Here is a 12,520-nt window from a genome sequence, read left to right on the forward strand (position 1 = left end):
CAGTAATACTATCCACTGTAATGGTGTCCACTGTAATACTGTTCACTGTATTGTTGTCCACTGTGAGGGTGTCCATTGTAATACTGTCCACTGTAACGGTGTTCATTGTAATACTGTCCATTGTAATACTTTCCACTATAATGGTGTCCTTTGTTATACTGTCCACTGTTATACTAAAAATTTAGGTGTCTCCTGAATTAGTGAGCACAAAAATTATTTCCACTGTAATACTGTCCACTTAGTGTCTATTGTAATAGTGTTAACTGTAAAGGTGTCCACTGTAAAACTGTGAATTTTAAAAGTCTACTGTAATAATGTTCACTTGAAAAGATTCAACTATAATAGTCTGCTTTAATACTTTCCACCCTAACAATGTCTCCTATAATAGTTTTGTCAGTTGTAATAGGGTCCACTGTTATACTATCTTCTGTAATAGTATCCACTTTACTACTATCCGCTGTACTAGTGTCTACTGTAATAGTGTTGTACACTCTCATATTGTATAATGTAATAGTGTCATTGCAATAATGCCCACTGTGATACTGCTCACTGTAATGGTGTCCATTATAATACAGAGGATTGTAATAGTGTCCACCTTACTAGTTTCTTCTGTAATAGTGTGCATTGTAATATTGTCTTCTGTAATCACTTTAAAATGTCTCCCCTAATAATGTCTAGTCATGATAGTGTCCACTTTAATAGTGTCTACTGCATTAAATATAGTGTCCACTTTAATAGTGTCTACTGCATTAAATATAGTGTCCACTTTAATAGTGTCTACTGTAATAGTGTCCTCTAGAATTGTGTTTACTGTAAGTGTATATACTGAAAAAATGTCCACACAGATAGTGTATTTTATAGTGTCTAATGTGATATTGTCTGCAGATTTGATTTTTTGTGTTTTAATACTAGTTTTCATTACTCTTTAAGGCTATTTCATTGGGGCCAGTTTTCATTGGGCGAAGAAAGCCAGAGTGCCGGAGAGAAAACTACCACCTTAGATAGGAAAACTGACTATCCTAGTCAATAAAGATTGGGTTGGAGTGCACCTGTTCTGGACCATATGTGTATTTGGACCATATGCGCATGGTCTTGACCATATGGGTATATACTTATATGGTCTGACCGTACTCGTATGGTCAGGGCAATTAACATTCTGTTACAGCTTACTTTTGATACTTCTAAACTTTTTATATGGTATGACTGTTCATTAAAAAGATGCTATCATATAGTTTTTTTTTATTATTATATTATGATAAAAAGATTAGCTAAATAAAAATTAGAAGGTTCACAAAGTTTATTTTACTTATACTTGTCAAAACTATAATAAACACATTTTATACTGATGGTCAAAACCAATGACAATTGCCGATTTGTTATAACGGGTGAAAGGCAATATGCCTTAAATAATTAAATTCCAAAAATTTCTTAAAGAACTGTTACACAAGAAGTTACTGGAAAGTAACATAGAATATTTTAAAGTTGCATTACCAAGACTCGCAAATGCAAAAAAAAAAAAAGCCAAAAATAAAATGTCAACCCAAACCTACATGCAAGAATGTAACTAGCAATGAAAACTAACTATAGCATCAATATTTAAATTTTACGTAATTTTTGGATTATAAAATTAAGAAACTGCCATGTAACCATCATTGTTTTTTAGATTAAGTTTTTGTATTATTTAAAAGTTTATAATGTTATTTGAAAAAAATACCTAAATGGTCTAAATACTTATATGGTCCGGTCGTTAATAACCAAAGGAGTCTTATACTCATATGGTCCCGCCATACGCATATGGTTAGACCATACGCGTATGGTCAGACCATATGAGTATACACAATTGAGTACCTATACAGGAATTTGGAATACGAGTATACAGGAATTTCTCGCTACATTGAAGACCTGTTGGTGACCTTCTGCTGTTGTTTTTCTATGGTCAGGTTGTTGTCTCTTTGATATATTCCCCATTTCCATTCTAAATTTTATGACCATACGTCCAAATACTCATATGGTCTGGAACATACCCACAACCTCAAGGTTGACTCTCACTTGACAGGCTAGCGATTACAGTAGGAACTACGTTTACTAAGACCACTTGGCCACCTACTGTCCACTGCAATAGTCTATATAATACTGCCTACTTCATACTATCCACTTTTATAGTTGGTTTTTTATAAGGCTATTGTAATCGTGTGCACTGTAATAGTGTCCATCCTAATAGTCTTCTATAATAGTATCTTTATGAGCCATTTTTATAAAGTGAATAGCATAAGATGTACTATGTATCTAAATTGTCAAGTAGATCAGGTTTTCAAAATCAATATTGCATATCATACATTGTATTTAATAAATATTATAATATACTGAGCCAAAAAAGTTTAGCAACACTTTTTTTTTATAAATTTTTTTTTGTTGTTTTTGGAAAAAAATATTTAAACATCATTGATATTATCCTTAGTTTTACCTGTAATTTAAAACAGTCGTACTTTTTTCCTGCTTATAGATTTCGCGCCATTTCAGCTTTGCACGTGTAAATGATGTTTTACCTTACTTTTAAAACGATATTAAAAATTTCTTTTTCACTAACGTTCAGAAACACACCATTGGTAAGAAAAACACAAACACCTTTGAAAAAATTGCATGGGGCGTCAACCAGGCCTGCCCGAAAATGACAGTCAGAAAGGTCTTGAAATGGTTGATGCCGGAATGAGGGTTGCTGACATCATGGCTCGATTTAATGTGCAAAAGGCAACAGTTTAGAGACTAACAAACAGATATCGACAAATTACAACTGCACAGGATAGGTCGATATCTCGTAGACAAAAAAAAACTATCGTCAAGGGAGGAGCGCTTCCTTTGCTTTAAATCAACATGTGACAAGTTTTTTTCCGGCTAAAAAAGTAGTGCATTGACTAAGGGAAGCTGCTGATGTGCCTGCCAATCCTTCATTGGGGCACTTAGGGCATGGCTGAGAAATTGATTTTGAGAAACACTATACTCATTTACGCATTTTGACCCTCCCGCACTTCATACAAAGAAAATCTTAATGAATGGGCGTGATTAACATTCATGTTGCTTCTGACATATCATATTCCATTTTTTTATTATTAAAATTATATGCTGTTATGATTTTGTAATCAAATAAAATTTCCCATTTTTGTTGCTAAACTTTTTTGGCTCAGTATAGTATTATAAAAGACAAAATTCATATATTTTTTGTAATTTGTACTTCAGACACATGCAACCTTAAACATACCCGTTGTGGTGAGCAACAGTATTCTAATACCATTGGAAGTAATTTAATAAACACATAAATAGAGAGTTTAACATTTTATTATGTTATACAATCGTTCATATAATAATACTTCTTAGTTTCTGGTCCATTATTTACTCTGTAGTTTATGTTGATATCTAAAAACCTGAAAATTAAAGAAAAAAAAAATTAACAATAAAACTATAACATCTTAAAATATTTGGCCATGTACATGTAAAGGCCAATCTAAAGAACTTGCCTTCATTAACCCTTATATTGAACTTTTTTAAGATACAAAATGAAGTGTTTCATCACAAAATGTTTTCATTAATTGTGTATTTTTAACACAATAATAGAAATTTCTTTCCCGTGCTATAAAAATTCCTCTCAGAAAAAAAAAATATTGATAGAAGGACAGAGGAATAACTGTAGAGTTCCCATTTCTTCAGAAATTGCTATAAAAAAAGTGAAAAAAATAAACTAGATACATTACCTGGATTTATAATTATTCGGACAAAGAGAAAATTCTCCAGTGATAAGAGTGCCTTGGTCAACTTCAAATGGTTCTTCCAAGTAAAATATTGTTTGACCCCAATGTGTATCTCTAAAATAAAGAATATATCTCTATCAAATATAATGAAACTAAATATTCAGTAACAATATCAGATTAATATGGAAATTACTACACCATTACAAACCCATAATATAATACAACATCAATATTCTTTTTTCAGCTTTTTTTTTAGGATGACTGCTAATTATAAAGAAATATTAAAAAAAAATCTTATTATAATTTTTTGGCTTGTTATTAGCTCATGCCTCTTTAAAATGCTAACCTGCTGATCAGCTCAAAAAGGAATCCTAAAGTTATCCTCTCTACTCTAATATCAGTGACTGTACATTGGAGTAGAAATCATACAGCAATGTCATACACCGTGAATGATGAAGTGACTTTGTGCAATGGCAAAAAAATATTGCACAGAATATCAATAGGTTTATTTCTTAAACAGAAAGCAAGACGTGAAAAATTTGATTGCTTTATAAATAACATGATCATGAAAAATCATTTTTTATAATCAATTTAAACAAGAGGGTCTCAAGAGCCTGATTCCCTCACCTTAATTTTTTGGCATCTATCTTTCGTTAAGGAGTTTAAGTGTCCAATTTTATTGTAGTTTGTTTTTTTGGTAAGATTCAGCATATTAAAGAACCTTAAGAATTACATTTTTTATGAAATCAAACAAAGTTTAATTTCAATTTTTAAGATCTTACTTTGCTGAAATGTTTTTGTTATTTACTGTAACAGTTTAAATCTATCATTAATAATATTCAAGATGATAACCAAAATCTGCAAAATTTCCTTAAAACTACCAATTTAGTGACAGCAACCCAACAATGGATGGTTAAATTCATCTGACAATTTCAGGGCTGATAGAACTTAATCTATTGTAAACACTTCAACCCCATGTCAGAATTGCTTTAAATGCTTTGTTTTTTGAGATATAAGCCAAAAAACTGCATTTTACCCCTATGTTCTATTTTTAGCCATGGTGGCCATGTTTTTCGAAGAAACAGGAAATAAAACACAAACTTTATTCTAGATACCCTAAAGATCATATAACTTAAGTTTGGTTGGAATTGGTTTAGTAGTTTCAGAGGAGAAGATGATTGAAATAGTTTACAGCACACGGAAGACGACGACGACAACTGACACCAAGTGATGGCTAAGGCTCACAGTTCCTTCGGAACGGTGAGCTGAAAAAGTGTATGATCCCTTTTATGTCAAATTAAATCATATATTTATATGTTTCGTGGAATTTTTCTTTGGGCACAGTTTAAAATCATGCTGTATAAACTTACTCTGAATAAGGTGACGTTGACAGAGTTATGTCCCCTGGAAACGTGACAGTAAACCAGGTGATGAATCCATGTATTGTTGATCGTCCAAAACATTCTAGTTTAAATTGTTTCTGTAAAAGAAAAGATAACACATGTTTGTTAATTGATGTTGGTCTCTTAACCTATAGCTTTGGCTATCTCAGGCAGTTTTACAATTGCAGTCAAAACATTGTTGATACTAGATTTTGATGTTTATAATTTTTCAAAAGCAATTTTTTTTTATCGGAGAATTTGCTTTCGATAGCATTTTTTTGATAGGTTCTAATTTAAGTTATTCACAACTTTTATAGACTCAGAATGATTTTATGACCTTGACATATTGTATAAACACCTTTCTATTGCATGTTTCCCTTTGAATGTTAGTTGGTTATATTTGTCAGGTGGATGTCCAATTTTCCTTTATTCATACAATTTTAAAGTATACACCATCTCTTGTATCTATGTTCAATACAGTGGAATTTTATTTTGGTAAACTCTACTGTGTTCTTTTTATTTTTAGTACCTTTATGCTGTCTTTTTTATTATCGCTATTTTGTGTATTTTTCCTTTGATCTTTTTTGTGATAATTTTTCATATCATGCTACTTGCTTCAGATGGAAAATGATCCCTAGTAACTAAGGAGGCATGTGGTGTTGCTAAAGGAATTGATTTAAAATTGACAACGTCGTCATAGGTAAAATAGCGATAAACAGATTATCATTGGTCATCTCAACTCAATTGTTTTTCTCGCTTTTGATTTATGGCTCAATCGAAAAATAAATCTATTTGAGATGATCAATGATAATCTATAATAATCATCTCAAGTTGTTTTTAGTTTAAAAAAGAATTACAACATGTTTGAATTATCTTTCTTTTTCTGTATATTTTTTAAAATTTTAAAACTGCAATTTTTTTCTTCAATACATTTGTTTTACCATAACAGGCTTGATTAGACTTAGAACATAATAATCAATGCATTGTGCACTTAAATATTCATGCATGTGTCGCATTCTGATTTAACAGCTTTAAAGGATTTATTTTCAGCTACTACATGCAAACTGAAGAAAATATTTTATTGCATTTTACAGATTACAATTTTATGTACTCCCATTTGGCCTATAAAATTCACTAATTCTGTCTGCTTATTACTATAATCCAGATTAGAGCAATCATAATACTTTAAAATAGAATTATAAAGTGTACTTTATTACTTACAAGTAGCTAGTTCAGAATTTCAATGCATTAATGGCCTAACACTTTTCTAATATAAAAAATAATATTTTCCAAAATGAAAAACATGTACAACTCATTTAGTCTTAAAGTTTTGTCCATAGTGTTATAACATCAGAACTAAATGAATGAATGTATATTACAAATCAATTATAACCACATAGAATGTTGTTAAATTATTAAAAATTTGTAATATAAATAATTTTGAAACAATACAAATTGAAATGAAGATTTATTTTGTTTAAGGTCTGTATTTTACGGTATTAAGGCCCTAGCTATTTAATTTTTAGTTTCATGAAATCTCCAGCCATAATTTTGATGAATTTGAAAAATATGATTTCCATGTTTTATTTTTTTTCCGCCTGCCAGTGTATTGACAAAAGAAAAGAAAAAAGAAAAAAAAAAAAGAAAATCTTTTGATTTTTTTTTCTGTCCTGAGGCTCCTACCCAGGAGGAGAGTTTTGTAAAGCTAAAAGTAAAATAACTATGGCCTAAGACAGTCCAAGTGGCATCATTGACTAATCAGCTTACTTTGATATTATGTAGATCTTGCACTGTTACTGTTTTCAGATCTATAGAACAGATTGTTTGACCATGGGACATAATACTCATAGGTGGTACACATCTTACTTTTACATTTCCTGAAACAAACAACATAATGTAAACAGTGTGTGAGAGCTCTAATCTACAGTGAAATCTCTAATACTATGAGTACATGCATGATGATGTGGCATGTATTGAAACGTTTCATCCCGCTGCAAATGTTTGCACCTGTCCTAAGTCAGGAATCTGATGTACAGTAGTTGTCGTTTGTTTATGTAATTTATACGAGTTTCTCATTTCTCTTTTTTTTTTATATAGATTAGACCGTTGGTTTTCCCGTTTGAATGGTTTTACACTCGTAATTTTGGGGCCCTTTATAGCTTGTTGTTTGGTGTGAGCCAAGGCTCCGTGTTGAAGGCTGAACATTGACCTATAATGGTTTCCTTTTTTTTTTTAATTGTTATTTGGATGGAGAGTTGTCTCATTGGCACTCACACCACATCTTCTATATCTATTGTGTAAGTCAAATGAAAGAAATAACCAAAATAATAGTTGGTGGTGGCCACAATCTTTAACTATCCAAATTATATATATATAGATGAAGGTTTCCACTTTTATACAATCTTCATATATCATGTCTCCAAATTAGCCTTGTTATAAATAATATGAAGATGTGTACGTAGGACACCATGCCCAGCTTTGAGCACAGTATTTGCATGGTCAGTAATCCACCGTAAAAACACTAATTTGGCATCTACAGAGCTCCAGATAAGAATTCACAAATTGGGGTTTTTACCCACCATTTTCTTATGTAATTGGGTGATAAAGATTTTCAATTGCATTATCAATTCCAATTCACCCCTCAAGTAAATATCAAATTGGGTTTTTCACCACCAAGCTCCTTAATGTATTGGGTTTTTTCATCAACACACTATTGAATATTTAGGCAATATCAACCCCGGATGTTTTTCCATCTTAAGGTGGTATGGGAGTCTAAAATAAAAATGATAGAATTTGTTCATACTTTGTCAAAATGTAGTATCTATTGATACATGTTCAAAAATATTATAAAAATGATAGGTCACCGCGCATTTTCTCAAGTTACAGGTTGTGACAAAATGACAAATTTTGTATGGATTATACAGGAAAAAACAATATTTTGTGATTTGAAACTAAACGAAATGATAAAATTGTAAAATAAATTAGGAAAAGATAGCTTTCAGACAATGCTTTGAGAATATCAAAAGAAAAGATAGGGTCACCGTGCGTTTTTTCCGGCTAAAAGACAAAATAGGAAAATTTCATGTAGAGTCCTTCAGAAAATGCACTGTTTTAGAGTTACCTCTCCTTAAAATGCAAATTTGAAAATATTCAAAAATAACCAAAAATAATATACACTTGTACAAAATATTAATATTTCTAAGTTACATTCTTATAAATTGGTTCTTTTAAATGAAAATTCAAATAAATATCTGCATTCCTGCATCAAATTTTGCTAACTTGATAGAAAATATGGACCTTAGATTCTCTGTTTTTTACAATCCAAGATGGCGAAAGACACCCATACCACCTTAAGTATGTTTCTTTCTTTGAATAATATGTGCTATAGCTGTTTTATTTTCTTAATTCACTGACGAGCAATTGTAGGTTTAATTTGTGTCCCGTTTTTAACCTTCTGCCAGTTTTGTAATTTCTCACAACTTATAATGTAAACTGTATATAACGGATATGTGCATTCCCAAGCACTCGTCTCAGATCTTTTTTTCTCTTATATACCTTTATTTAAAAATTCTGAGAGGAGTACCTGTGTGTGTATTCACTTGTTAACCGTATAAAAACGAAAGAAAAAAAATAGTATATAAACTCTTACTATACTTGAATGTTTTTGTTTTATTTAATTTACATAAATCTGGGTTAATTCATCCTTTATAAGAACTTTTGGTTTCCAATTACATATCATTTCATAATTGATTTGGCCTTTCACATTTTCTAACGGCAACTGATTCAGTTTTTGACGAAGTCCCGTGTTTATTAGCAAATTATGTTCTCGTTGAGGTACGCAAACACACCCATGCATTCGACGGACGCTTCCTAAAAACACTGGCTGAGTGTTGTTATCATCATATCTTTCCCCCAGCTATGCAAAAGAAGCTGAAAACATCAATATTTTTATCAGACATTCACTTTCGTTTTAATTCAATGTATGTCAGAATAATAAGAATAAGAATTTTATTAGTTTGAAATCCAAACAATAGGATTGTTACTAAAATACACAACAAAAAAACAAACAAACAGGCATATTAAAATTACAAAACGATAGTCAATAAACAGTTACACTACAAACATGTAGCATTGAAAGAAAAACAAAAACATAGATTAATAGTATTAATTATAATACTATTTTTGACAGCATGCCTCCTCTTTAAAGTTATGTATTAAAATATTATGCTCATGTATCAAAAAATATGTTATAATATATATTACACAGTTCATATATTGACATTATAATTGTTTCTCTCATTATACATTTCACTTATGTAGTTAACAATGATAAGTAAATGTATGTCATGATAAATCTCGAGCAATTCGAAAAAAAAATATGACAACATGACGCACGCTAATCGGATAAACGCCGAGAAGATCGAAATGATTTCAAAACCACGTGTACCTTTTGAGCAAGGGAAAATGACAACAGGGACCCATTTCAGCTACTTGATATGCAGGAATCTATTTTTAGAACGAAAGGACATTTCCAATTATAAATATAATAAAAATTTTATAGATTACGCAACAAGTGAAAACAGATAAGGGTAAATAACGCAAACGGTTGCCAACAAAAGGGTTGAGAACTCATGGTTTTGGCATATAATTGGGTTTTCCTTTGAATTAATTGGGTTATTGAACCCTGCAATGGGCAATTGCATTGGGTTTTCTATTTTTTGAATTGTGTGATCACGCAAATACGCAGCTTATCTGGAGCTCTGCATCTATATTTAAAAAGTAAATATCATAATGTGAACTGAAGTTAATACATGTAAATATTTTTTCAAGCATTATTGTTAAATATTTGTTGTTGAGTTAACAGTATATTCATCCACACAGGAATCCAAATCTTTCTACTTTGTAGTTAATATACAAGTTAATATATATCAGCACTACTAGCTCCTTTTCACTATTTCCTGTAAATATAATGTAATGGTCCAACTTACTTGATATACATTTCTTTGAACACTTTTTCATAGACTCCATTGAAACCTTGTACATTGATTTAAACTCATTCCATATATCTAATCTACAAATACAAGAGTTAACATGCTAATTTTCTAAATATATACCATATTTTCTTAATACAGACCTTCTTTCATCTTGCATACAATAAAGTTTTAGGTAGTTACTTCATAAAAATAACTTTAACTTACAGTGTATACACTGACTCTGTCGAGCAGGGTTATCAAGGTGGTACCTAACACTACAGGGAGATAACTCTGTAAAATCAGCTTAACGTTTTAATTACGTTGTGTTGTTATGGGAATGTTAAGCTTCTCAATGATCAAAATTAGTGTTTGTCAAAATGCTATATAACCAGTGTAATTTTTCTGATAAAATGGTTGGTTTAATTTTTTGGATTTTTTAAAATTTTTGTCAAAGGGTCAGTGTTAATAATACTCTGTCAAAATTTTATGAAAATTAAACAAGCCAAATTTTTTTTGATGAAGGTGTTGGGTACCACCTTAAAACTAGGCAACTAACTCAATTCAATTCTAGTCTAATGAAATCATTTACAGTTACAAGGTCTAGTGTGTATGGATGTCTTATGATAATAAATGATAGTTCTGGCCAACAACTACTGGGCACAGTATATCAAAATGTCTCCACTCCCACGAAGAAAGATATCTTAAGGTCTTTAACCCTTTCCTCATTGGACATTATTTTTGCAGTCTAGATTTGCATAGGATTTTTCAATAAAATGCTGAAAATATGCTTTAAAGTATTAATGCATTGCAAAATTGTTTTTTTATCAAATAAATTTAAGGCTGATATTCCTATGATGAAGACATTTTGTAGTCAAAGCGTTTCAACAGAGGTACTACACATGTGTTAATATGGAGTAAAGGAGATGATGTCTAAAGGCATCATAATGGAGGAAAGGGTTAAATAAAGGAGTAATATTATATCAATGGTAGTTGGTTTTGTTTGAGGATATACTTTTTTTTATCTTACATACAGTTTTTACCTGTAGAATTTACCTTGCATCATATTCTTCATCATTATATGCAGCTATGTACAGCGTTGCAGTTGCGGGAAACATTAACCCTTCCTACAAAATAAATAAGAATAAAATATGTTTCTCAAATTCCTATCTGTGAGTATGTACTTTGCTACTCTTATTTGACATTTAATCATCAAACCATTGGTCTTTAAATTTATTGAGAAAGATATTCTCAATTTTTTATGAAATGTTTATCAATAATTCAATCAATATTAATACAGAAATGTTCTATATTCAATTACAGACATTACAAGGGAGTTGTAAACCAATCTAATTAAAATTAAATCTCCACACTCTCTCATGTCTTTTATATGCTTGGTTGCATTATTGCCTGGCCGATGCGACCAAGCATAAAAGATAAGAGGGTATGGACATCTAATTTTAATTAGATTGGTTGTAAACCTTAGTTTAAGCAGAATACATAAAACTGCCATTTCATGCATTTGTTTCGCATTTATCAATGCAAAATTTTTAGTCAATTGACCAAGACTGAGGGAATGGGGCCAAATAATCAACTTACTGTCATTCAAGCAAGAAAGGCATATAGCAAATGATAACTAAGACACATCAAACAATCTGGTTTAAGTGGCTCTTGTAGATAGTTATCAAAGGTACCAGGATTATAATTTAGTACGACAGACGCTCGTTTCGTCTACATAAGACTCATCAGTGACGCTCATATCAAAATATTTATAAAGCCAAACAAGTACGAAGTTGAAGAGCATTGAGGATCAAAAATTCCAAAAAGTTGTGCCAAATACGGCTAAGGTAATCTATTCCTGGGATAAGAAAAACCTTAGTTTTTCGAAAAATTCAATGTTTAGGTAACAGTAAATTTATGAAAATTACCACATAGAAGGTTTTTGAGAAAAAAAATCATAAAGGTAAAGTTCAAAATGATATAGAGCTTTTGGCACAAATTCACTAAAAAACATTTCCTCATACCAATTTTTTTTACACTAGGAATTATTCATGCTTATTGCAGTAATCTGAGTTCATCATGATCAAAAGGTAAATAGTCCTAGTTCTATGAATTAATTGTTGGTTGATTAACTGCAAGTGGCAATTATTTCATACATGTTCAGGACAAGAAGATGTACATACCTTTTTCAACCATTTATCTCTAGTATCAATAACTGATTGCAACATAGACTCGTATAACAAACAGTAACCCTGAAATATACACATATATAATATATACATTAGATACTGATTCAGATTTTCTCCTAAGGATGTATGTGACAATAATTATGCAATACCGTATAGCGGGTTATTTTCGCGGGGTGCAAATTTTCGCTTATTTTCGCTGATAGAACAAAATCGCCAAAATAAGTTCCGCCAAATTA

The 12,520-nt window shown here is 30.9% G+C and overlaps 1 protein-coding gene across 1 annotated transcript in view; it reads right to left on the reverse strand.

Moving 5' to 3' along the window:
* Nucleotides 1–3,323: 3,323 nt before the first annotated feature.
* The window catches only part of LOC134700372 (protein arginine N-methyltransferase 6-like), a 32,925-nt gene continuing 23,728 nt past the window's right edge, over nucleotides 3,324–12,520 (reverse strand). Inside the window, exons 7-13 of the mRNA XM_063561726.1 lie at nucleotides 12,279–12,347; nucleotides 11,152–11,222; nucleotides 10,114–10,196; nucleotides 6,893–7,002; nucleotides 5,114–5,223; nucleotides 3,747–3,857; nucleotides 3,324–3,419 (exon numbers count right to left, since the gene is read on the reverse strand). Of these exons, the coding sequence (XP_063417796.1) occupies nucleotides 3,335–3,419; nucleotides 3,747–3,857; nucleotides 5,114–5,223; nucleotides 6,893–7,002; nucleotides 10,114–10,196; nucleotides 11,152–11,222; nucleotides 12,279–12,347 (639 nt within the window). The 3' untranslated portion in view covers nucleotides 3,324–3,334. The remainder of the gene's footprint in view (nucleotides 3,420–3,746; nucleotides 3,858–5,113; nucleotides 5,224–6,892; nucleotides 7,003–10,113; nucleotides 10,197–11,151; nucleotides 11,223–12,278; nucleotides 12,348–12,520) is intronic.

Source organism: Mytilus trossulus, unplaced genomic scaffold (genome assembly GCF_036588685.1).
Source record: "Mytilus trossulus isolate FHL-02 unplaced genomic scaffold, PNRI_Mtr1.1.1.hap1 h1tg000138l__unscaffolded, whole genome shotgun sequence".
Classification (NCBI taxonomy): Eukaryota; Metazoa; Mollusca; class Bivalvia; order Mytilida; family Mytilidae; genus Mytilus; species Mytilus trossulus.